This window comes from Calidris pugnax, unplaced genomic scaffold, assembly GCF_001431845.1.
Source record: "Calidris pugnax isolate Ruff unplaced genomic scaffold, ASM143184v1 scaffold128, whole genome shotgun sequence".
In the NCBI taxonomy this organism is placed as follows: domain Eukaryota; kingdom Metazoa; phylum Chordata; class Aves; order Charadriiformes; family Scolopacidae; genus Calidris; species Calidris pugnax.
Window position 1 is genome coordinate 2,388,158 of NW_015090851.1, and position 26,527 is coordinate 2,414,684.

At 43.8% G+C, this 26,527-nt stretch overlaps 1 protein-coding gene across 3 annotated transcripts; it reads left to right on the forward strand.

The window, feature by feature from the left end:
• The first annotated feature begins 2,409 nt into the window (after positions 1–2,409).
• IP6K2 (inositol hexakisphosphate kinase 2) lies at positions 2,410–24,577 on the forward strand. 3 transcript variants are annotated; one of them, XM_014943236.1, is made up of 6 exons: positions 2,410–2,499; positions 17,247–17,545; positions 19,705–19,927; positions 20,738–20,913; positions 22,206–22,381; positions 23,793–24,577. In XM_014943236.1, the coding sequence occupies exons 2-6, from the start codon at positions 17,344–17,346 to the stop codon at positions 24,288–24,290; spliced, it is 1,275 nt and encodes a 424-aa protein (XP_014798722.1). In that variant the 5' UTR covers positions 2,410–2,499; positions 17,247–17,343; the 3' UTR covers positions 24,291–24,577. The 3 variants fall into 3 exon arrangements, with proteins under 3 accessions (XP_014798722.1, XP_014798724.1, XP_014798723.1); XM_014943238.1 differs by lacking the exon at positions 2,410–2,499 and adding an exon at positions 2,718–2,736; XM_014943237.1 differs by lacking the exon at positions 2,410–2,499 and adding an exon at positions 15,826–16,447.
• The last annotated feature ends 1,950 nt before the right edge of the window (positions 24,578–26,527 follow it).

The following is a 26,527-nucleotide window of genomic DNA, read 5'->3' on the forward strand; positions in this document are numbered from 1 at the left end:
CACACAAGGGAAAGGAAGGTGTTTGTGGAAGCGGGATGTTTATTGCCTGTTTATTTAGTGAATGATTTTGGAAGTGGGAGAAACAGGCATCTTTCCGACTGCTTGCGTGAGCAGATCCTCACCAACTTAAGCGCTGCATCTTCTTTGTCTTGGTGAGGAGGAGGAGGAGGAGGGCTGAGGTACGTTGCTATTGCAGTGACTCCTAGCTAAGAGCTAAGCGTCTTATACTCAACAGCCTGACACCATCGCTCAGGGAGAAACGTTCTCAGGGTGAAACATGGTGCAGGGTCACCTGGAGTGCCAGGCAGCCAAAGGATCAGCCTTGCTCGAGTGTCTGGGGACACAGCTAGCTGGAGGTTCATCCTGGAGCCAGTGGGGTGGGGGGCTGGAAGTTTAGGAAGTGACCATGAGCCATGTGCGGGCAAGGGCAGTGGGGGAATGAAGGGCTTGCCAAGCTGAGCTTGATGTTGACGTCTTATTACAGGCATGAACTGTATCAGGGAAGCTGATCGCGGGGGAGGCAGGAGATGGCTGAGTGACTCGCATAGCCTGGAATTGCTCCCCCGCTAATTAAGAGGAACGGAAAGAAGCACAGCAAGGAGCAAGGCATGAGGAAACCTAATGCTGCTGTGAGCATGTGGGAATATTCCCACCCTCTGGAGGGATTGCACAGCCAGCTACTGGGGAGAGGTCCCATGGGGTGGCACCTCAGCTCCCCTCTCCCTGAGGCTGGGAAAATAAATCAGATGTCAGCTCTGGACCAGCTCCGGGCATGCAAATGAAGATTAAAACTAGTAGCACGTGTCAATAATCTCCAGCCATAACCGCCAGTCTCTTGAGTAAATTACAGACCTGCTGTCACGACCAGCTTCAGCCCAAAGAGGCATGGATTTAAAACAAAATCTTTAAATAACCAAGGAAAGTCACCAGTTTTAAATGGTGGCAGACACATACAAAAACAGATTTTGAAATGAAGATAATCATGATGGCGCCAGACAGATAAATGAGAAGACTCTCAATAGGCAGCCCTGCTTGGCTTCGACTGTCACCCTGATGGACACGAGAGGCATATTTTAAGCAGTGAGAACCAAGGGGTATAATTGTGTCTTACACAAGACTGTACGCGGGCTTGTACTTTAGAACAGGATAAATCAGAGATGTTCTCCCCCCTCCGAATCTCTTTGGTGAACTGACACTCACCTCTCCAACCCAAGGAGCCTCTCCCGAGCCAGGCCAGCCCTGTGCCCTGGCAGGAGGAGGGCGGTTTGGGCGCCATGCTCGGTGCAGCCCTGCCTCAGCAGCCCATGGCCAGAACGGCCGGGTCCCTTCTGGAAACAAAGGATGCCTTTTGCTGGGTGTGTTGTGCAGCAGAATTGTGGTGGCTTGTGTGGCTTTTAGCTCTCTGACCTTTATTTAAATGAAATGCGGAGTAATTTGTATCTAAGTGGAGTTGTTCTGTGTCATTAGCGTGATTAAATAGATGGCAGAGCGTTACTAAGTTCATTGTCAGAGAGACTGTTGCTTAGTAATTTAAATTGCAATAATCTCATTATTCAGTCTTTTTTCCTTACGACGATGGTGGCTCTGTTGTTACAGGCGCCTTCATGGGCTTGCGTGCAAACCCTGACAACTGCGATGGCATTTAGAGCGCGAGCCCACAGGCTCTCCGGAGTCATTCAGGGTAAAGCTGAGTAGGGGGAGCACTCCGGGACGTTCAGCTGCGTAGGCCTGAATGACATTTTTGGCGTTTAACAGAAACACAGGACCCACGGGTGAGCTCAGGCACAGGGGCCCTATGAGCCTCCTCTGCCCCGAGGACTCGACAGATGCTCTTCCTCTGCCTCATCAGAGGCCGAAGCGCCCCAGTAACGGCACGTTCGTGTTGCGCAGGAAGAGAGATAAAACCCTTTTCAAGTAGGCGCTGAGGCAAAGTTAACAAGAGCCCTATCTACGGCCGCTGAGGGCCTGCGAGTCCCCGAGGCCTAACTCCAAAGATCGTTAACGGTGCAGGAAGAGGAAACCCAACCCTCAGGCCGGCACCGGGCGGAGGGCCCCTGGGTGGGAGCTCGAAACTTGGGGACAAGGCAGGGCCCGCCATGGTGGAGACCTCTCAAAAGCGGAGGCCACGTCCCCTCACAAAGCTGGGGACCACGGAGGGGCTGCTTCTCCCCGTGGTCCCGCTTCCCAGCCCGGACTTTAGGGCGCCGGCCGCCCATCCCCGCCTCGCCACAGCTACCGCGGCACAGGGTGCGGAGAGTCCCTGAGGGACCGAGCGCTGCCCGGGCCTGCGGCACCGCCGCCCGCCCCGGCTCCCCTAGCAACAGCGGCGCTGGCGGTTGACCAATCAGCGCGGGGCGCTGCGGGCTGAGCCAATGGGGATACGTGCGAGAGGGCGGGGCATGCTGGGGTGGGGGGAGGGCCGGCCCCGCGGCGCGCCGCCATTTTGACGTCTGAGGAACAAAAGAGGCGAAGCCGCCGCCGCTGCCGGTTTGACATCAGGTAACGGGCGCGTCCTTCCGCTCCCCCGGGACCCCCGCTCGGCGCTGGGGGCTCTCGGCAGACCCGCCGCGGTCCGTCCCCCTCCTCCGCCCCGCCTCCTGGGTCGGTGGGCTCTGAGAGGGTGGCCGGGGTCTCTGCCCCTCCAGGCCCCTGCCCCGCCTGCCGCGGTGCCCGGCCTGATGGAGGCGGGGGATAGGCGGCTGCTCGGCCTCCCGCTGGGGATGCTCGGCGGCAGGGGTAGGGGCATTGCCTGGGCTCAGCGGGAAGGGAGGGTAGCAGCGGCCTGGCATCGTCCGCGGGGGATGCGGGTTTGGTCCGGAAGGGGGGGGCGGGGGGGAGCGGACACGACGGCAGCCTTTGGGGGCATCCCTGTTGGCACACTCCATCGCGCCCCCGGCCCGGCCCCCCCCACCCCGGGGCTGTGCCGGGCACTGGCGGGGGTTACCGGGGCCGGAGGCGTTGGGCACTAACGGCCCCGGCTCAGGCGGAGCGGGGGAGGGGGGTGGCAGGTATGCGGGGTTTGGTGGCTGGGTGACCCCGGAGCTGGTTGTCGCCCCTTGCTGTTACTCAGCAGTTCCCATCTGTGTGAATCACGAGGGGATGGTTTTCCGTTTTACCTGGGTGATGGATGCGCTGCGGGTTTGGCGGCTGTTTTCGTACGCTCGGTAAATATTGCAGGATGAAAAAAAAGGGTGGTTCGGGATGTGTTGCATAATTGGACGTGCCGCTCATGAATACCCTTTTTCTGCGTAAAACGGATGTGCTTGGTGATATCTTGAGCTGGTTGGAGCATCACAGATTTCTAATGCCTTGTTAACGTGGCTTGGTGACCTCAGGATCTTAAAGAAAAACATAGTCGAGGCTTTGGAAATCGGCATTCGGCTTAAGAAAATAAATGTTATCGTTGTTGATAGAATAACAGCCTGTCGGTAGTTACACCCAGATATGTCCTTGGCCTTAATTCCACTGTGAAATGTACGCGTGTTTAACATTGATATATTTCCTGATATATGCTGGAATTTAATTGCCCTCTACTTCTAGGCTGTCTTTTTATTTTTTTGACACAGTGCTTTACATGTCCCATATATTCAGGTGTTTAGAAGTGCATCCAGTGCCCATATGCTTTTTTTAGACTCATGAACATCATGAATGTTCTGTGTCAAATATTGTAATCAGAATTTTGCTTGAATATTTTGTTCTGAAACATAAAGCTAATGTGAGTTTATTTTAACTTTTTGGTCAGGTGGTGTGTTACTGGTTATTACTCAACATGTAACAGTGAAGTAAGAGTAGAACAGTTCAAATTTGACACTTGAGAATAACAAGGTCAGGGTTATTTTGGCTTTTAAATGTCTAAGAATTGGCATCTTTGTGCATAACTTTGCTGATGTAAGATAAAATCACTTTGTAAAATGTGAAATTGTCTTTAAGTTGAAATTAATTCACATATTTTCCGGACTTACAGTAATATTAAGGGATGGACACGGGATTTATATGCACATGCACCCACACAAATATCTGTATTTTAAAAATGGACTGATTGATTTGTTTACTTTTGGCCTGTTTAACATCTTCCAGCTTGTTACAGTTTTTTCTTGATTAAAGTATGTTATTAAATTAGGAAGAACCCAATGATTTAACTGCCAAAATTCAGCAAATATTCTTCAAAAAGGCATAATTTTAAGTGCTCGTAAGTTTCTCCTGGCTAAGAGTCATGGGAAGGATTTCAGGGAAGGATTACAGCCATTCATAAGTATTTGTTTGTAAACATTTCAGACCTTAAACTTAGCCAGGTAGCTCTTCATAAATTTATATTCATTTTAATTGAAAAGCCATTTTCCTACCTTTTCTGTCTTTGGTGTTTATACCTTTCTGAAGTAATAATCCATTATCTTGTCAGTGGTACTTTGGTTGTACAAGTAATGTAAGCTTTATGTTGCTGTTTCTTCTTGAGGAAAGGTAGGTGGGAGCCATCACAGCCATGTGGTGTGGTAGCTTGGGAAGGAGCTGGAAAAACTGGACAGTGGTCAGTCATATGAATGCTGGGCTTTGTGCTCTCAAAAATTCTTTCCCTACCAGTTGCTTGCAAGGAAGACTTCAGATTTGTCAGGCATGCAGTTTTAAATAAAAGATGAGAAAAGATGTTAAAGAAAGAAACTCTTTGCTGCTAGTCAGTGGATGGGCTTCCAGACAGGTAGGGAATTGTTCTGTGATCAGCTGTGGAGGGCGAGAGGGTATTTTGGGGATGCTTTTTTTCCTTTAAAGGGTAGGGGAAGGGTGTAAATGTTGAGGCACTGAGGGTGTTGCAGTCTGTCAGCTATGGTGCTAGGGATGCAAATGCTGCCCTTTTGGTTTAGGAATAGCTGGAGGCAGGGAAGTGTACACTGTCAGGTTGATGGTGGGAGACCTACTTCACTAGCGACATAAATTCCACAAGGGTATTGTATCTAAAGGGATGAATTAAACAGAAGTCACTCTTCGAACTCTTTAATTCTTTACTGTCTGGATACTTTCAGTGAATTGAATTAGATAAGGTCTGGGGAAATTCTGAGTAACTGGTATTAAATGTCGGCTACTTTTGATGATTCTCAGCTGATGGTGTTTGGAAATGGGAGACAGCTGAAGTGTTTCCTCTGGGAGGCCAGCAAAGCTGCTCCCACAGCTGAGTTGGTGCCCACCCGAGGTCAGGAGTAGTTCCAGATCCAGAATAGGCAATACAAGTGTCTCCTCAGTAATGCTTCTGATGCTGTCCTGCCAGGGAATCTGCAGGAAGGGCTCGGGGCAAAGGCAGGATTTTGAAGTGAAGCATGCTGTGATGTGGTTTTTAATGTTAAGCTGAGGTGTAGCTTCTTCCTTTTTTGATGTAGTTCATTGGTTTCCTTAATATTTCTGCACCAGTGCTTAAGCACAGAACTTGTTTAATGGGTAGGAACATATTCCAAAAGTTTAGATACTGCATCAAAAGATTGAAAGGGCAGAAATTGAGTTGCGACTAAAATTTTTGACTTGAATGCACTCTACTAATCTGGCTGTACCCAGAAATGTGGGGATAAGAGCCAAGTACAGTGGAGTTTAAGCTTTATTAGTTGACATTTTGCATTCATAATAATTCTTGTGTATCTAGGGAGCATGGGCTAGAACCATTATCTGAAAGCTATCAGGTTTTTACACTGGTGTGTGGAAAAACCTTGCTGCCTCTCGTTCGGTTCATCCACTTATCTGTTGTTGAATTTGCTGATGCTTAGCTTGTCCCTGTTGGCAAGAAGCTGCGGTTGGTCTCCAGGCAACGCAGGTCCGGCTGAGCATCTCTGTGCCTTGCTTGAAGAGATGAAAATTTTCCATTGCGGGGAGAGGATTTTTCCTCTCGCTCATTCTTCTACCTGGCTTTCTGTCTTGCTCAAGGTTATTGTTTCTTTGGAGCAATGTAGGGATAGTTTTCAAATATTAAGAGGCTACATTTTAGAGTTTTAAGATATAACTGCAGGTGTGCATTTCTATAGATTTTGTTAGAAATATCTCATTAGAATGAAAGGCCCAAAACCAACATAACATCTATTTTGTTTCAAAATAATTCTCTCCTTTTGCAAAAAGCTGAATGACACAATATCAAGTGCTGTAAGTAGCTAGAAATTTCTCCTACTGCAAAGTCTGAAATGCTGGGAAACATAATGGAAGCAAAATTGTTCAAATGAAGGTATAACGTTGCATGTGTTTAATTGGGTATTTAGGAGCTTGAAACCATCACTGAAATCTTTTGCAACTTCTTGACGTGAGTAGTGCTAAGTCTTTGAAATCCTGAGTGTGTCTCAGAAAGATGAGCTATGTTAGAATAAGGTAAGGAGAATCTTTGTAATAGGTACAGAAAGTGCTCTTTCACTCTACTGGTTATCAGATATTTAACCTGCTTTCTCTGATGACCCTGTGTCTGGATTGCTGGTGCATATAGAGGATTGTCTATTGGAGATAGCTGGAACCAGTTAGTGCCCAGTTTTGCATTGTTTTACTGGAAAAAGAAAGGCTGTGCAAAGAATGGCTTTGACCACTGAGAGTCTTGCTTTGTGAAGACAAATGCTGTGCGTGTGCCATGATGAATGGTTGGGCAAGAGATAGCACAGGTGGTGGCTCGTTTAGAGCTGTGTACGTGCTCCTCAGCCAGACTGCAGCCCAGGCAGAACAAGTAAGTACTGAATTCACACAGTACCTTTCAGCTGTACCGCCTCTCTTGATCCCTGTATTCTGTCCTGCTGTGTTGACATCCAAAAACGTTGGAAGGAACTGAACAAAAAATAATTTAGATGACTTGCTGAAACTGGTTAGTGATGCCCCAGGTTGTTGAGACTTAAAGTGAACAAGCTCAAGGACAAAAAAGACAATTATTTAGGCTATTTTTCCTTCAAAAATCACACTTAGAAGAAGCAAGGGTTTGGGGGGGTTTATGCCAGAGTCTGTATTAGAATGAGCACAGCAAAAATGTTGATTTGATTTTCTTGAGGCACAGAGGCCTTTGAGCATACCCAAATAGCTGTGCCATGCTGTGATGCAGAAATTTTCTACAGTGCCTGAAACCCTGTCAGGAATTGTGTTTGCCTAATTTCATGCTTATTGAAGATGACCTCTTTCTTTTAACATTTGCTCTTTTCCTTTTTCATATCTTTTTCCAGAAGAACAGTGATTTATCTGCCTTGTGTTTTGGGTATGTGGGGACAATGTGATGGTGATTGGTTTGTTTTGTTTTGTTTTGCTTTTCTTGTGGTGATGTCAATTGGATTAATCTGTTTCCTTGTTAGTAAGATGAGAAGTGAAACTGCTGACAGGATGGGCATCATCTTGATGTCTCTGAGGTGTTGGCTCTTCCAGAAGATTGGTTCAATTTTAACTGGGGATCTGAGGTTAAATTGATGGGTGGCTGCATTTGTACTGATAGAACTAGCATCATAACTGGGAATCTCCTCAAGCTAATTGAGGACAAAATTTGGATCTGTCTTAATAGAACTGGTCAGTTTTCTGAAGTGACATCTAGAACTACACCCTCACCTTGAATATTCACAGATGAGGAGGGAACAAAATGGGTTGGAGAATCATTTCAGAATTCATGGAAATTAGTCTCTCAAGGATGAGGGGTAAATGAAGTAAATGATTAGGCTGCAGTGAGTTGTAAGGTGAGAGGGCTGTCTTCCAGTTGTTCTGTTGAGACAAAACCTTTTCATGTATTTAACTGTTAATTCTGAGTGGTGACTTCTTGTTTTAAAGTGCAAATAATGATTGAATTTTACTATGCACAGTTCGCTTCCAAAAAATAAAAAGGTCTTTCATAAGCTTGACTTCTTGGAATTTTTTTTTTCTGACAGTATGCTGTTTTTTAGAAATGCAGAATTGGAACATGAGCACAGTGTGGATGGTGGTGCTGTATTGCAAGTTTTTGAGGATAAAATGTTTTTTTGGCAATGATCCTGTCTGAGGCTTCCCTTTTTGGTTAGTGATGGTTTGTCTTTGAAGACAGTTGTGCAAACCACACTTGCTTGTGCTTTAGAGTCACTGGCTGCTATAGAAATTGCCTGTAAAGCAACAGACGTGTTTAAGGGAGTAAGACTTACTATAGTTGTGTCCCATTACCTGGGCTAATTAAACTAGGTGGCTCTTTTGCATCATTGAATGTGTTTCGGTGTGTGGGGGGATGAGAGAAATACAGCCAAGCTCATGCAAAAGCCTCCTTTTATAGATTACTGTAATAGATAAGATTTTTTTCAAGTGGTTTTGTACTGCTGTTTGAAAATGTAAACTATATGAGATTAAAATGGATTAGTTCTTTGACAGTGATTATTATGGTGAGCCTGTAATTGGCCCCAGATGGTGTACTATTAGATCACTGAAAGATGAAACATGAAGTACGTAAATAATTTTTAAAAAGACATTTTTGAAGCACTATGCAGGTGTGCTTGTACAAAAGGTCCGTGTTGCTTTTACTAGGGAGAAACTGTGCTTGAAATGAGTTACATTTACCAGGGGAAACATACAAGACTTTCCCCTTAGTTTTGTGGTGCCACATCACACTCTGTCTTGTAAGGCTCCTTTCCTGTCCTTACTTGCTCATGGCCAATCTGCTGTAGTTCACCAAGAAGTAGAGTGTAATTATTCTTTTGGTTTTGGGGGGTTTGAACTTCTGTAATTGCTCAGTCATTGTGGCGGGAGCTATATGTTAAAGGTCTTGAGGACCCCAGTTATTTTCATGACTTCTTTAGGGAAAGAGCATGTAGAGATCACTGAATCATATAAACACTTCCCTTTAAGATGTAAGTCTGGGTTGTGTTATCTGATTTGAGATTTGTTCTCAGTAGTTCGAATTTTTTTTAAACATAAATACAATTTTGAAAGCTATGTTAAGTGTGTCTAATAAACTTGAGCTGTTCTGGAGCAAAAACTCAATCTATGACGATCATCAGAAGTAAGGTCTTGGAACCTACACTTGAAGAATTATAGTTAAAAATGTGGATGGGCATTTCAAGTCTGACTTATCTTCTGGATTTCTTTTTGACCACTTTCTACAAGAATGGACTAAATTTCTTCATTTGAAATATGTTGATGCTATAGATGAATAAGCGCATAAATGAGATGCATGAGATACATAAACTGTGCATTTTGGAAACCATTCTTCCTGTAATAGTTTATAGATGATCTTTGCTTTGTGCTCCTTTGGAAATTTTTGCTCAAGGAGTTAGTCTGGACTGTAGGATTTGGTTATCTAAACTTAACTATGGGTTTCTAGTGCTTATGATTGAAAAAGTATTAGGGATCAGGATTTCTGAAGAGAATACAGGCAGAGAAAATCTTGGTGTATTTAAGTGACTGTGACCTCTGAACAGGACTTGACACTTGTCCTTTTGAGCAACTTCTCAGGTATGGCAAATTGGTCACAAATCAAGGGCCAGTCACAAAGATACTGTGTTCTTTTGAGTGGCTAGAAATACAGTTCCCAGACTGCTAAATTCATGGTAATGAGAAAGGCATAGCCTTGGATTTATTTTAATCTTAATGCTGGAATTTCTGGGAGATTTGGTAACCTGAATAACACTTTCATGTGTATAATCCACATAATTTAGCTCTTGCTGTCATATTTTCGGAAGATTAAAGGCCGAATGCTATTTTGGTTTCTCCATGACAAAGGACAGTATTGTTTTTTTATAGCAACTGGTGTTTTTAGCTGCTCCTGCCAGAATACTGTTTTAAGATGGATCGTTTTCTAAATAGGAAGTTTAAGTAGCTTAGTTTTGGTGGTTCAGGTTTCTTAGTTTCCATGGCATTTTTACTTGGAAAAGAGGTTAGTTCTTAAATTACACAATCCCTGGAAAAACTGCATGGGTCAGAATTGCATGCTCTTTTCTGCTGAATATGCTTAGTAACCTGTAACTTGGTTTTATTTTAGTTCTAGGGAATTAAAATAGCTTTACTTGAGAGAGAAGACTCTGGCATTTCTCCAGAACTTTGTGTCTGTAGCTGTTAAGATTACAGATTACAAATGGTGTAGGGAAAGCTGAAAGCTGTTGCTTTTTGGGATCTTGAAATATTAGTTGTAGTGAGCACATAACCTTCTCACTGAGGTTTAAGGAATTGCAGCTGAGGTGCTGCTGTGCACGCTTCTGTTAAGAAAAAGCTTGAAGCTCTTGGAGGCGCCTTGGTTGCTGACTTGCTTTCCCAGGCAAAAGGAGTGGGGAACTGGGTTTTGCCTAGTAATGTAGGGCTGGTTTAAGGAAGGTAGGGATAATGTTTGTGCGTGAAGAACAGCAATAGAGCATTATGTAACTTCAGAGTTTTTTGTTTGTAGTTTGCTCCCTTAATATGTTATTCTTAATGTCCCATTGTTCTTAGGTTGATCTGTGAAAGTTGCATTCAGAAGTCTTTGTTGTTTGCTACAAGAGGTGGCTCTGCAGCTGTGGTGTTAAATTTACAGATGTAAACGCTTATCTTAACCCTTGTGGTGGTGTTTATTTCTTATAGTAATGACTGCTGTGTTTGGATTATGTTTAGAAGAAGACAAAACAGAACTCCCATCTTTAGAGAGTAAAAGGAGATAGCGTGAACATGTTGCTGAATAAAAAAAAAAGTTTTGTGCTGTAAAAGTACATTTTCCAGCATCTCAGTGCATCAGCTTTCATGTCTATATTATAGATAAAATTTTTAGTGGATAGAAAAGGTCTAATGCTCTTGTGCCAAAAAAAAAAATATCTCTAATATGCTGATTTACATTCTTGGGAAGTTCATAGCAGAACAGGATTCTTGAAGGTAGCACTGGAGTCCTACACCATTGTAGGCAGCATTGGAGTGTCCTCCCTGCCCTTTCAATGCAGGCAAAAAGAGTTCTAGAGGAGTGGTACCTTTAGGTGTGCCATACCTGACCTAAAACCCTCAAAAGAACCTGGGACGTTTCAGGATGTTTTTCTCCTGTTTTAAACTGCCAAGATACTTTTTAAAAAGTATTTATGCTTTTTAAAGAAAAGTTAAACTGTTAAAAAATGTTCCATCATTTTTGTAAACGTTCAAAAAAACCTACATGCTATTTCAGCTGTGTTTGACATGTCATGTGCTAGTGATAGATGAGCTCTGGCAAAGAGCTCAGAATTTTTTTAGAATCTAATGCCAGTGGATGTTATTCAATTTTATTGTTAAATTCCTCCAATAATACAGCAGGAAAAATGTACACAACTTGATACAGGGAGTTCCTGTAATTGGTATGGAGAAGGGCAAGGGCTGCTGCTCTTAATTTATTGAACTGATGAGTAGATGCTTTCTACTTGATAAACAGCATGCATTCTTTTTTGGTAGGAATCTTTTGTTCATGGTCTAATGTTAAAAACAAGATTGGCTTTCTGCCTTGATGGGCCAAAACTGCTACTCAGTTAGCTGTCAGATTCCCAAAGGGTTTTGCAAACACGTTTTATAGAAACTTTGTATGTGAGTTCATGTATAATTCTGGGTTCCTAGGTTCAGTCTCTTTTGTGTGATTAGGTATATTAATTCAAGGATTTTTTTTTCCTTTTTATCTGGAGAAATTCTTCCTCTTTTGTGTGATTATATTAATTCAAGGATATTTTTTTTCCTTTTTATCTGGAGAAATTCTTTCATACAGTGAAGGCTGTAGCAAATTATTTCTGCTTGGAAAGAGAATGCGCATATAGTCTCAATATGCTAGTGTGGAGGAGTTGATATTTTACTCTTTGATTTCCAAGTGTTCCTGCTGGGTATTTTTATGAAACCTCATGCTTACTCATCTATGAGTACAAGTCATGTGGGGATAACTGAGTGATCATTACATTGATTGATTTGCTGCAGAAGAGCTTAAATAACCTTGACTTGTGTAGAAACTTATACCTCGGGGAAAGCAGGGCAAAAAAATAATATATATAGGGAAAACAGAAAAGGAGACAGCTAAAAAGCAATATGCTCACCTGTGTGATGTCTTCCACCCTCCCACCCCCCAACACATGAAGTTGAAACTTATTAAGCCTGCTGTATTAAATCTGCATTGCTTGCTGTTTAAGGGACAGTTTTATGTTTACAAAAAAAAAAGAACACCCGAGAATCGACAATGTCAGTGCCCTCTAGTAGTGAAGATAAACCTTTTCCTTAAAAGTAGTTATCGGAATAAGTGTTTGCATCCTGTAATTGTGCAGAGCTTAAGGCTGCTTCTAGGGCTTTTCGCAAAACCGTAGGATTCTTATGAGTCCATTATTATGTGGGCATTGTGTTTCTCCCTTAAGATGAAAAGCTAGAAACTATAGCTTTATCAGTTATTTATTACTATTGAAGATACAAAAGGCTTCAAAAGCATCCTAGTGTGGGACTTGTGTTATATTTAGAGGTGTAATTTATCCTCAAAGTTAGGAATCTATTAAAACAGTTGTGATAAATGAATGCAGGGGTCTTTTGCTGCTAAGAATGAAAACCCATATTGTACAGGGTTAGCTCCCTAATCTATATACGGTTCATCTTCAAAAAGTAATTTTCTATTTCTGATATTGCTTTAAGGCAGCTGGCTGAGCACTGGAGGGTTTGAGTATCTCCGTTGGAGTCTTAAGAACTTGTAGAGCAGAACACACTGGAGTAACTTCGACTCATGAGCCAAGCAGCAACTAAAGTGAATGTTAGAAGCAATTACTGATGTTAAAGTGGCCAAATCTGCTAATAAAGTAATGTTGTGTAATGTTGGTTTTCATCAAAATGAATCACAAGTTTTGCAAGAACTTTGAGCCTGAGCATGTTTAACATCTCTAATGGTTTTAATATTCTGATGTTGCATCCTCTGCTTTGTATTTTGTGTCCTTTGATTCAAGGAATGTACCTTGTAAAGTAACAGGACACTAGGAACACATTGTTTGGTCACATAAGAACTTGTAAAATTCCTGTAATTGTTCCAATTTGATAGGTGTATTGTAGGTTCTTAAAGTGTGTTTGTTCAGCTTCAGTTGTGAAGAGTTGATCTCTCTGAGCAGTGTAATGACTTACCAACTTAGACCTGAGGTACCTTTTCGATTTTGTGCACAGAACAGGTGGTGGGCTCTCACAAACATGCCATACATTTTCCACACTGATATTTGCACCTTCCTGTTCCTTTCTCAGCTGGTATTGATTTGTTCCTGATATTTTTCAGGTTGAAGCAGCTTTCTATTTGGTGTCTCTAATGGGTTGTTTCTGTTTGTTTGTTTCTCCTGTTGTTTGGCTCTGCCGTTCCTCTGGTTCCTCGGAACCTTGGAAGGGGCTTAGCTTTGTCTGGTTCACAGGGTAGGTACCGTGTCAGCTTCTCCTCACTACCCAGTGAAATGAGAAAAGGACAGGCAGACAGCTTTGCTGCCTTGCTATTTCTGTCACCGTAAAGCTGATTTATGGCTATTTGGAGCTGCAGGTAATTGACCACCCAGAGGGAAAAAAATCTACACTTGAGAGAACCCAATTTTTACAGATTGGTTAGGAGGGCAGCTCTGCATCAGTTTTGGGGAAAAGGTGTTATTTTTGAGGTTGTTATGAAGGAAGAAGCTGCTGCTTAATTGAGCTGTGCTCTCCGGAGGATGTGTTTGTTAATGCAATTACGTATGGGACTAAGTCAAGAATCTGTAATGACATGAAATGCCTTCCAAAGAATGCCGTCACCTGAGATTAATATTAAAGTCTGAAAACATGAGTTCACTGCAGTATTATTTCAATGGTCATTGTCACATGTGAATAAGAATAAGATGTCTGTACATGTCATTTCTGGTTTACGGATTTAGCTTTTAAACATTACTTGCTGCTTACTACAAGAATGACATTACTCAAGATAGTGTTGTTATGTCTAGATGAGTTTTTATTTGCTTCCTTCAAGTTATGTCAGATTTTTCTCTTAAAATGCTTGACATGTGAAGGAATAGTACACCTGCTTTTTCTGCTGATGTGTCCTTTGAGCAAAAAATCTTAACCAAGGGAACATAAAAGCACGTAGGAGCAAAAGGACAGGGTACGCTGAGCTTGTATTTGCTGTCTGAAAAAATTGCCTAAAATCAGCTGTTCTGTGCTCGCTCTTGCCCAAAGAGCGTTGAAAACAAACTGGGTGTAGAATCAGAGGAAAGGCAGTGAAGAACTGTATTGTGCTTGTGCTGGTTGACATCAATGCAACTTGAAGCTGTTGGTCTTAAGTTAAAGTTTTTGTTTCTAAGGAAGCGGAACCAGTTTGACATACTTGTGAGTTGGTTTATGGAAGTAGTTATAAAATGAAACGGTGCAAAGCATTTCTAATGGGCATTACGACTGCGCTCCAGGTCCTGTTGTTGTCCTGCCTAAATATTGCATAACCCATGCTTTTACAATATCAGAGCTATAAAAAACCTGCTATGTCATCCCTCAAATGGGAAGTTACACCCGGGTGTGCTGCCAGATCCTGCTTTTTCAGGAAACGGTAAAGTAGGACGAGTAGTCCTGTCCAGTTCTGTGCTTGGCAATTCCATCCCAGCGTGAACGTGGTGCACCATGTGCAAGGACTGTCCAGACCACTTGGGTATACCTGAAAGCAAACAAGTGGAGCTGCTGCTAACGAGCTCCCTGAGGACGTGTTGGGTAAACAAGGTGTTGTGTATGGTCTGTTGGAGGTGCCTTTTGCCAGAGAGTCCTTTCTACAGTTGTAAACATCTTCTAGGCTTTACTCCTGATGCAACTCTGCTCCGACGCAGTAGGACTAGGACTAACTGGGTGTTTGAGGTTAAGGGATGTTGCAAGGTACTTTCTAAGTTTGAATTGGCGCAGCTGCCAATCAGTGTCTCTGCATCAGGGGTAATTAGGAAGGCGGCCACAGAATGGTAACGCTGTCTTGGAAAGAGCAGCCCTTGTCATGCTGATGTACTGTGATGCTATTAAAAGTGACTGTGCCAGTGTGAAGCTCTGTCACCACAGTGACTGTCGCTCCCAGTGAAAGCTGGCACTCTTCTGATTTTCCCTGGGAAATTCCAGTAGACTGGAGGCATTATTTGCTCTAGGAAAGCCCGATTAAAACTCTTGAGACTTGTAAAAATTACTGGTGCATTATACAAACACAAGCTGATGCGTAACATTTCTCCAACAGAAAATGGAAGTGGCACTCGGAGCTTGCTCGGGCACTGATGTGGCTCCCTAAGTGTGTGCCTGGTGAAGGCTTGAAGCCTGTTAGACATCTGCTGGTGACCCAACTTACAGTCCAGTCCTCCCGAGGAGCGGTATGGTCCTGCGTGGGGTGGGTGGTGCCGTGGAGAGGCACCAAGCTCTTCTGTAGCTCCAGTGCCACCTTCTGACTGCGGTGGTTGCGGATGGGTGGGACTGCCCGGTGTCCCAGGCTGCACACACGGATCTCCACGCTCCCTGGGCACCACGCAGCTCAGCATGGGGGTGGGTGGAAGAGGGCTTTGGAAGTGGTTTGTGTCCGGGGTGGAATGGAGGGGTTTTTACTTGTGTGTCTCCAAGTCATGAAGTTTGTTGATGTTGAGGTAGTTGAGAAACAGAAACTTCTCTGGGGATGCAGTAGCTGCATTATGAAAAATACTAGGAAAGTGAAAGTGGTACAAACAAAGATGGAAAGTTTATTGATTTTGCTCTAATCTTCAAATAGAAAGAGTATCAGAAGAGAGCACTGTTTCTCGGAAATCCGATTCCAGGTTAAATTTTATGTACTCTTGCAGAGGTAGCCTGAGTTTTGTTTTCTGTATTAAATAATTTGTTTTTTTAAAAGCAAACAAAGGAAAAAGCTGGTTGCTTTTTGTCAAATAAGGCTCCTGAAAGAGGGGAGGGAGGAAAAAAACCTCACTGGTGTACAGTGAGTACAACTGTATTGACCTGTTATCCTAGGGTGGAGGTAAACATTCCAGGAGCTGGAGTTCAGTTGATCGATCTGTTGTTTCTTTAAGCAGTTTAGTTGTTTAATTGAATAAATGCCCTTATGTACAGGGCATGCTGTAGGTGCCTGTAGTTGTGTTAGTGCCCCTGCTTCAAGGCTGCAGGTCTCTGCTTTTCCAGTTAATGTAAAGCTGTTAAATATCTAAGGAGGACAAATAAAAATAGACCTGTGACCTAGAACACTTTGTAGTCACTTTGAATTAAGTGCATTATTGTTCATGTAATGATCTTCAGACAAAATAAGTAGGAGGTTGTTTTTAGCCGCAAAAAGTTAATGATTAAAGTTCGGGTCTAAAATTAGAGCAACTTGACTTAAAAATTTACTGGAAGGTACAGACCGAGATAGTCGTGATTTGTTTTTTTTCAGCTTTGCTCCTTTAATTGCCTATTGCAGAGCAAGTTGCATGAAGCTGGAGGCTGGCCAGGGCTGAGCAGCGTGTGGTCACAGGGGTGACCACGGAGCCTTTGGATGCGGATGGCACAAACCGCTCTGCTTTCTGCTGGATTTACGCAAAAATAAGTTCTTGGAAAATGCCTTATTAGCATCGTGTTTTTCGTCGGAAAAGTTAGCCTCTATTAAATATTTTAATTATTTTGCCGTGTTGTGAATAAGCTGGTGAAATAAGTGTCCGGGCAGATTTCTGGGAATTACTGTCGTTGTCTGGGAGGGAGGAATTGTAAATTTGGGTTTATTTAGGAGTTTCTGTGGCTGGGTTGGGGTGTGGGCACGGGGGAGGGAAGGGACCGTTGGGGACGGTGACGCGAATGGCTCTGTGAACGCACGGCCGCTGGAGGGCGTGAGGCGTAACTTGAAGTAGGGCTCGCTAGGAATTACCGTCGATATTTTTTAAATTAATTTAAGAAAAAAAAAAAGGGGGGGGGGGGGTTTATGCGCAGCTCTCCCTGAGCAGCGCTGCCGATGCGCATGCGCGGCCGGGCGGGGCCAACACCCCGCGGAGCCGCCCGCCCTGCCTCGCGGCGACTCCCATTGGCTGCGTCGCGCTGGGGGGCGTGTCCGCGGAGTGGCTCCCTGGGCCCTGAGCAGCGCTGCCGATGCGCATGCGCGGCCGGGCGGGGCCAACACCCCGCGGAGCCGCCCGCCCTGCCTCGCGGCGACTCCCATTGGCTGCGTCGCGCTGGGGGGCGTGTCCGCGGAGTGGCTCCCTGGGCGCGCCCCGCGCCGGCCCGCAGTCGGCCGCCTCCCTGCAGAGAGCGGTCAGTCCCCGGCTCCGCTCCCCTCGGCTCGGAGGAGCTTGCGCGGCCGCCTTTGCGAACGGCACCGGCTCCCTCTCCGCCTTGCTTACCCAGGCCTCGGCGTGCGGGGAGACTGACGGCCCGGCGCTCTCTTGTGTTTGTTTTAACAGACTTTTGAATCGGAATAAACACCTTCTGGTCTCGGAGGCTTCTGGCTCTGAACTGCCTTCACTACTGTCGCCTTCTTCTGTCTAATGTGCTACAAGGATGAGCCCAGCATTTGGAGCTATGGAAGTGGAGCACTATTCCAAGGGAGTCCTGCTCGAGCCTTTTGTCCACCAAGTTGGAGGACACTCCTGTGTCCTCCGGTTTAATGACAAGACCATCTGTAAACCCCTTATTCAGAGGGAACACCAGTTCTATGAGACTCTCCCAACAGAAATGCGTAAATTCACTCCGCAATATGAGGGTAAGTTGGAAACCTTAGGATGCCGTTGGGCCTTTTCTTTCTGTAAATATGAGTGTGCTGTGCTCTCTGTTACCTCTGAAATCTCTTCTGTGTGGAAGAGATTTTAGGGTTTTCTTTTCATGTATTTTGATGTTGTCTGAGGCAGGCTGTGGAGATGCAGGGTGGAAATGCTTGCCAAGTTGGTGTTTGGGCTGACTAACAGCATTAGAGTAGAGCAGCTCTGCTGGTGATAGCCCATATATCTCCTTTAGGCACAGGTAAGTAGCTAACAGCTTGTGAATGTTTTCAGTAATTTTCTGCTGCTTTTTTTGTGGATTTCTAGGTAAATTTTTTTGGCACTTGTTTAATGTTTGTTTATAGGGTTTTGGTAAGATTGGTTGACAGTGTTTTGTGTGAGCTTAGTTGTGGTCTCTTCTGTTTTTGGATTTCTCCTCTGACTCTCATTTTGATCACAATAAATACGTGTCAGTAAGGTGTCTTGTTGAATATTTGCAGGGTTGTTTCTGCCATTAAGGAAATGAAAATTCATGGCATTTAGGTAGGCAAGGATCAAGTAGCTGTGATGAGGCTGAGTCAGATGTTATGTATAAGTGGAAATTCCAGTTCTCCTAAGCCTTGTGCTAGTTAACAGAAACACTTTTCTTTCTCTTCATTATTCCATCAACTGCTGCTTGGTGATTAATAAATAATATGTCTGAAGCACTTTTTAAATTGGGGTTGCTTTTTAAAGCACGTTGATTTTAACATCTGTAAGGGTTACGAAGCTGTTGTGAAACTGGTGGAAGACCTCAGAGGAGATGTTTCAAAGTTATATTCCCTGCAAGCTTACAGAGACTTTTTCACATTTCTAACTACAAGTTCTGTTGGACTGGAAGAAAATGTGATCTTTGAATGATACTACTCAAAATGTAATAGAACAATTGTACTAGTGTGAATGACTTTTTGGGGAGCGTGGGGAGGGATTTAGGGGTAAGGGGCCTCACTTGGTCCGTCTCTGTTATTTTTTTCCAGGATAAAGCCAAGGGCCATTTGCTAGCTGGCTCCCCCCCCTTTTTTCCTGTTGTCCTTTCCTCTGTGGCAGCAGGACTGTCAGTGAGAGCTGCTGCGCTCCCTGCCCCAGCTGCTGTAGGTCTCGGAGCCGCCTGCCCAGCCCAGAAGTGCCAATCTCTCGCCGAGACCTCTCCCCTCTGGCCTAGTGATGAGCTGCAAGAACTGTGCAGATTGATTGATATGAGAATAAAGAGAGAGGACTGAAAAACAAAATTAAAAAAACAATTCAGACAATTGTTACGGCTTCATTAACCACTGAAACTTGCTAATGTAGCACTGAGCGCATCTCTGTCAGGGTGCTCCACTAAGACTCTTAAAATGCAATGCAGTGCTCCAGAGACTTGTGAGGGGAGGATAAGGAAAAAAAAATATGCTTTCAGGGTTCACCATGTTTCTGTACCACAAACAGATTTGTTTTGTATTGCATTTTTTGTTACTTATTTCACAAGATTGCTTCATAAATCAGTATCAATAAAATATATTCCAAAAAGGAGAAGAAAATGTGTAATTAAACGTGGTAATTCGAAGTGGAAGCTTTTGGACTAGTTTCTATTGTAATGTGACATTTTTATTGTTTTCCTCTACTTGCAAGTCTTTCCTTTCCCCTGGGGATCTATTAACCAGATGTTGTTTGGATAAGTGCTTTTTGCTTTGCTGTCATGCAAAACTTAAAGCTTTTGGTGTAGTGGTTTGGGGTTTTTTTTGTGCAGGTCACTTTTCACTGCAAGATGTTAACAAATGTTTTACATTTTGCTTAGGGTCAGACCAGTCAGGTTTTTTAAAATAATAAAAACTTTTATTAATTGAAATTGTCTCCTGTTATTATTTGATTCTTACTTGACTGCATCAGAGAGAGAAAAGAACCTTTTGTGTCATTGTTCTGTCAATCTGATAAATTGTCTTTTGTGAGGTGTTATTTTTGTCTAGGTCTTTTGATATTTGTTAGGTTGGCAGATGAGGTTTGGCCTGTGGCAAGATAGAAACTAAGGACCAGGGTAAGAGAAAAAAAACCAAAAAGTTGCTATATTCTAAGTATAAAATAATGTGTTCTAAAAGGCTTCCTTGTCACTTCAGCAATTCTTAACTGTCTATGACCTTTCTCTCCTCAGGTGTGGTGTCTGTGAGCTTTGAAGAGGATGAAGATGGGAACTTATGTCTAATAGCGTATCCATTAAATGGGGACCACGATAACTTAGAAAACTTAGATAATTCTGACTGTGAACCCAAAAATAAGCTGTTGCGATGGACTAACAAAAAGACAATGTTGTTAGAAAATGAGAAGATATCTAAGGAATGGGTCCGACAGCACAGAAAAGAGGAAAAAATGAAAAGGTACGTTTGATAGAGGAAACTGGAACGCAGAGCATTGAAGCATAACATTTTTTGCTTTCAGCTTAAGATTTAATCTTCGGAATTCCAGAGAATTCTCCAGAACTCTTAACTTTCATTTTCTTTTCCTCTCTTGTTTTTCCTGACCTTCTTCAGTGCAGAAGTGTTCAGTAGAAAAGTAACATGTTCTCAGTGCAGTAGCGTGTTAAGACTTTTCATTATTTTGTGCTGTAGTCAATTGAAAAACATTTTCCAGTGTTACTTTTGAAGCGTCTGCAAAAAGAGGAAAAAAAAAACCCAAACAACCACCTGCAAAAGTACAGTAGTTGTACAAAACCAAACCAAAAACATTTCAGTGTTACTATATATGGCACATTTTTGTAGGAATCCTGCTTTATCCCTGTTAGTGACATTTTCCCCCTTGTTCATTTATATTAATTGTGCCCACTGTGAGCTGTGATGTATTATGCTAAAAACAGTGGCCTGAGCAGAGGATAAATCTTAAAGCATATCGCTGCTTCTTGCGTTACTTCTATGGCAGTAATTCACACAGATAATATATAAATAGAATTGCTACATGTTTTGTAATATAGTTGGTTATATGCTAATTTATATTAATATGGTAGTAGCTTTATAAAAAGGTTGAAATACTACTGATGGGCAAATTGTCCAGTTGCACAGAAAACAAAATAAAGCTTATGCTAGCTATTGGAGTGAACAAAATAGTTTGTAAAATTAAGTCCACTGACAACCCCTTTGAAGTACTTATTTTTCTACTGGAATTTTAACTTGCTGTTTTGTTCTGTTTTCTAGTCACAAATTAGAGGAAGAATTTGAGTGGCTGAAGAAATCTGAAGTCTTGTATTATACTGTAGAGAAAAAAGGAAATGTCAGCTCACAGTTTAAACACCATAATCCTTGGAGTATGAAATGTCACCAGCAGCAGTTACAGAGGATGAAGGAAAATGCAAAACATCGGAATCAATATAGTATCCTTTCCTAAAAGTACCTCATAACAGTGGAATGTGTAGGGCTCTGCTTTCTGTTTCTTGAACGTGCCAGATAAAAGTACAGCGCAGGCTTAACTGCAATCCAGAGAGATTCTCTGAAGCGGTGATTTATTTGGTGGCTTTGGAGGGATTGCCAGCACTTCCCAGATTATGGGTTTTTCCAGCATATAATAAAGTAGGGAGGCTAGGAAATTCAGATAACTTAATTCAAATCTACAAATTGCGGATTAGTTAGTGGAAAGGTTTTATAGCATCCTGTGTTTGGGATCTTCCACAAAAACAGTTTACTAATGAAAGCTTTCAAAGGAGGAGAGTTCTGTTGCTTTTTGTTACTGTTTGGTATTGGTGACCTTAAAAACTAGAGTCATCTCTCCCTTTTTAGAAACTTCTTTGTGTTGCCTTAAATATAGAGGATATTCCAATGCCTGGAGTTATCTGCTTTTAGTAGTCTCTTTTTAGAAGCCTTTTTGATAAAAGCTGAATATAAACTGTCATGTCGGATTGGAGCATGAGAAATAGAAGCAGTGACTGAATCCATGAAAGCTGAAAGGTGTTGTTTTTGTTCTCTGGAACTGTAGGCAAACATCTCCACCCTGTGTGTTCTGTGGGGAAAAAAGAGCTCTTGCTGTATGCAGGCTTGGTGCAACTGTTAAATCCTGCACAAATGCTGTATCTGTATACTTAGGTAAACAGTTGCCTCATATGAGGAGTTTTGGTGAATGGATTACTAGAACATCTCTAGTTCAAAATGATAGAAAGCATTTAATGGCTGGTATCCTCACCATTTCACTGTAGATAATTATTAAATTACCTAAGTAGACGTGTGTGATATCTCTGGAACAGTATTACTGCAGATGTCTGAAGTGCTTTTTAACTTCTGTGTTTCAGCGGTGGTGTGAAAATGCTTCACTCTTTTTGAATGGTAAATGAAGCACACACAAGCTGCATTTCCCACAAAAATAATCTCCTGCTAGGCAGGAATTACATCATAATTCCAAGTTGGCTGCCAGATTGTATTTCTGTGTTATCCTGGTTGCTTTTTCTTTTTCGCTTATGTAGAGATTCACTTGGCTTCTCTAGATACCAGTGAAACTGGAACTGTATATCCATCATCCTTTATGCCAAATATATGTAAGTGTAATTTTTGATAGGCAGTTATATACTGGGCATGTTTTGGGTGTGCTTAAGTTTAAGACTGGCACCATAAAATCTGTGATAATAGTTGTAAAAACTTTATTCCGCGTTGTGAGGTTTGTTCCTTAACCAATCAGAATTCATTTTGCTGGAAAACCTAACATCTCGATACGAGGTACCGTGTGTGTTGGACCTTAAGATGGGAACCCGACAACATGGAGATGATGCGTCCGAAGAGAAGAAGGCAAATCAGATTCGCAAGTGTCAGCAGAGCACGTCGGCTGTCATTGGAGTCCGAGTCTGTGGCATGCAGGTGAGAGGAAAACTGATGATGTGTAAGGCAACAGACTTGCAGCTGTTTCTGTTAGTGGGGCTTTGGGCTTACGTAGTCCCCGAGATGCTGTGCTTTGTTTCCTTCGGGAAGAGGAATGAGACTTTTGAGTACCACTTCCCAGTTGAAGGTGGCAGCATCTGCAGGAGCAACCTGCAGCACACGCTCTGTGTGAGGGAGCGTGTTCTCTCAGCACAAAAACAGACTCCTGCACAGTAGCAGCAATTAAAAACTGTGTAGTAAAAATCACTGATTCAATTAACATTTCAGGAGAGGGTAGGAAACAATCGAAAAGAGGGTCTGCCAGAGCACGCATTTTGAATAAAGCATGTGGAAACTTTGCCAGAATATTAAGAAGCAATCGGTTCTGTCTTGTCGAATTTGAAAAGACCCAGGTTTTCACTGCTTAAAGTAGACTTGCTGGAAAGCACAGACAAGAAGTAGATTGGTAAATGTGATAAGACTCATGGTCAAATAAGGAGATAGGTGAAAGTCCACACAACTCTGAGTGTTTTGTTTACTTGTTTCTGTATTCCTAGAGTGACAAATGGGAAACAACTTGTTTGTATTTGAGGCTTTTCTGAAGCCTCTCCTCCCATCCGGTAGATTCCAGGAATGCCAGCAGTGTTTGCTAGGACTTGTTCCACATCATGGCTGTTGGCATGTTTGGTGTTCAGCTCAGTGTTTAACTTCGGAGAAAAGCACAAGGCAGAAATGAAAGTGTGGGAGCTGCGTTTCCAACCGCAGTGTGCTGGGGTTTGGGCAGAGCCTGCTCATTGCTCACCTTCCAGTGTAGACCTGTGCTGGGAAACAAGGAGGAACTTTGGAGGCACCTGCAATCCTTGCTTGACCCAGATGTTTAGGCATTATCGAGCTGTGTGGTGCATAGTCTGCTTTCCTGTAGAAAGGAATCTTCCTGCAGGAGCACCTCTGACTTCTTGAAGTACAGAGGATTGTGGGGCACCAGCTTAGTTTTGTATAGGAGTGTTTGCTGTCACCTAGAGCTCAGCATTTGGGAATCAGTACGACTGTGAGCAGAGGCAGGTAACGAGCTAAATGAGTGGCTGTGGTACAAGTTTTAGCTTGACTTTGGAGATCTTGGCTGCATCTTTCCTAATCTTACTTAAACTCCTCATTCTTATGTTCCCGGTGGAAAAGCTCAAATCTAAACTGAAGTAATTTTCCATTTCCTCCGTTCATCCCAGTTCCATAGATACAGCCAGATCTGTTGTTGTTAGCAGTTTCTGTAACTGTGCAGGAGCAATTTTAAGAGCAGTATGTCATCTTGTAAAAGCTTTCCGTTAGCACATCTTTTTTTTCCCCCCTTCAAGGCTTTGAGTCAGTATTGCCAGCAATTTTAACTGCTCCTTTTCTCTTGTCTTTGTATGTACAGGTCTACCAGGCAGGCACTGGCCAGCTAATGTTCATGAATAAGTACCATGGAAGAAAACTCTCAGTCCAAGGATTTAAAGAAGCACTTTACCAGTTCTTTCATAACGGCAAATATCTGCGCAGGGAACTCTTTGAATCTGTTATTAAAAAACTGACTGAACTAAAGTCTGTCCTAGAGAAACAGGAGTCTTACCGCTTCTATTCGAGCTCCTTGCTGATCATTTATGATGGGAAGGAAAGGCAGGAAGTTGCTGTCGACTCAGACCCAGAGGACTTAGAGGACCTTTCAGAGGAATCTTCAGATGAGTCAGCAGGAGCTTATGCCTACAAACCAACTGCTAGTACTGTTGATGTCCGTATGATAGACTTTGCCCACACAACCTGCAAGTACTATGGAGAAGATAGCGTGGTGCATGAGGGCCAAGACACGGGTTATGTTTTTGGACTTCAGAATTTAATAGATATTATTAAAGAAATAAGAGACGAAAGTGGTGAATAAACAGTGTGAATGCGCATCAGTAGAAAGCACTATTGTGACTCTTTGTATTCCAAAATTATTGGCCACTTTCTGGTGGTAGGAATCTTTACAGGCTCTGCAGGGATGGCCCCGTCAGAGTCAGACTTGTTCAGAGGGCATTTACTTATATTGGTGCTGGACCTAGCACTGGCAAAACTTGGTATCCTTATTTATTTTAACTTTCTTAAACATTCCATATTTGATTACTCAGATACCTCTGTTATCCCTGTGTGTATACGTTCCAATAAAATTCTTTTTGTTCATTGTAAGTGGTGGTTCTGTTGTTGCTGGTGACTGAGGAGGAGGTGAAACATGGAGATCTTTCTGGTGGTGTGATGGAAAAGCAGTGTATGAACAGCAAGGCTTAACCTGCCTCGTGAGACCATGTGTGGAGCAGCACGTCTGTTCTGGGCCTCCTGTCGAGAGCGATGAGCAAGTCCAACAGAGCCACCAAGATGGCCAGGGGCTGGAGGAGAGGCTGTGGCAACGAGTCCTGCTTAGGCTGGGGAAAGGACGGTTCAGAAGGACCAAACAGCAGAGGGTTGGGTGAGAGACCTTCAAAGGTCCCTTCCAGCCAGAATGATGTGACTTTGATAAGTGCCAACATGTCTTTTAAAGTCTCCCAATAACCTTTTCAGGTCCTGCTTCAGGATCTTGTAAACTAGATCTTGTGCTGCGTAGCCCATTTCTAGAGAGCTATTGATATTTTTTTTTAAGCTGAGCTGAGCCAAAACGTGCGTAAGAAACTCCTGCAGGATTAGCTGCAATGGCAGCAACCGGGGGAGAGCGGCGGAGCCTGAAAGGTATCCTAAGCAGCTTAAAATCTTACTTGGGACAAATGGATGGGAAGGAAGTGTCAGAAAGTGAGAGGACAGTGAGTAACTTGAAATAGAAACTAGAAACTCCAAAGCACTGGTGGCTCTGGGAAGAGGGGTACACTGATTTATCTGTTTTTAGATAAGTGACTTTTCCCCTTGTGAAGCTTGTAGGTTATCGTGATGGTGCAAGGGAGAGCTGCGTGTGGAAGTGCTGAGGTAAGTTGTGGGGATGTTCTTCCTTCTCACAGTTGCCCAGGGTCAAAGTGAGAAGTTTCTGGAGAACTGAAGATCTTTGGGAGGTGGATACTGCCAGGATCTTCTCCCTGGCCCATCCTTTGGGTCCCTGCAGGTGTGCCGAGGAGGGGTGGGATGTGACAGGAAGGCTGTGGTGGGAGGTCACTCTCTCATGGGCTGTAGCCCTGCAGCTTTAGTTTCGTGTTCCCCAACTGTTGCTATCAACTCCTCCTGACCAAAGTCTCTCTGAGGGCTGTCATGTGCTCTTTGGTACTTTTTGAAGAGGATTTTTACCTTTGCTCTCCCGACATCGGCCTGGTGTTGCTTTTTTCTTGTCTGTTTGTGCCTGAACCCTATGGGACAGGTGTCAGCATTCAACAGGTATTTTTAGCACCTTGCAGTCACCTCACTATTTTATGTCTGCATGTGGGGGCAGGGGGGCTTTCCCCGTGAGGTGGGTCTGTCCATCCTTAACCTGCCACTTGTTGCTGGGAGCAGCTGTGGAGGGCGGTGAGCTGCCCTGAGCTGCTGCTGGCACTGCCTCTGAAAAGCTGGGGGGGGGAGAGGATGGGGATATTTATTCCTGACACTTCCCCTTGCAAAAGGCTGCGTGTGGCCATCAGCTGCTGTCCCCACCGTGTGCCCAAGGTGTGAGTCAGCGTGCCTGGCACATGGAGAGGGGGCCGTGGCTGACACGTGAGGTTTCCTTTTCGGTGCCCCCGCGGAGGATGCGGTGCCCTCTGCTAACGAGCTCATGACGAGCCTCCTGGCAGGTGCCGGGGCTGCCTGTGGATAAGCCCGGCCGTGCAGATTCATCGGAGACACGGTTTGACTTTGTAGTCTGAAATTAGCAGGGATAAAGCCCTCTAATGTACTCCTGTTACGTAGGAGCTCTGGAGGGAATTCATAAAATCCGATGAGAACAATCGCATTTGCTCTGATGCAAGCTGCCTGCCCAACAACTCCTCCTTTGTTTCCCGGGGACAGGCAGGGAGCTGCCATCTCAGCGATGCTGCCAGTGGGGAAACCTGGCTCTGGACCCACTCTCGGACCCTCTGCTGTGGCAGCAGCCAGACCCTGAGCACCTGGGGGTGGGTGTATAATAGTAATAATTAAACCCCGGGTGGAATTGGTGCTGCTGAGGGTACGGGGGGGACAACACAAACC

Bases quoted from the DNA above. Each gene is read 5' to 3' on its own strand.
- IP6K2 (XM_014943236.1), top strand. From the start codon at position 17,344: ATGAGCCCAGCATTTGGAGCTATGGAAGTGGAGCACTATTCCAAGGGA. The intron at 20,914-22,205 runs GTATCCTTTCCT...TTAACCAATCAG, and splicing joins AAAACATCGGAATCAATATA to AATTCATTTTGCTGGAAAAC. The intron at 22,382-23,792 runs GTGAGAGGAAAA...TTGTATGTACAG, and splicing joins TCCGAGTCTGTGGCATGCAG to GTCTACCAGGCAGGCACTGG.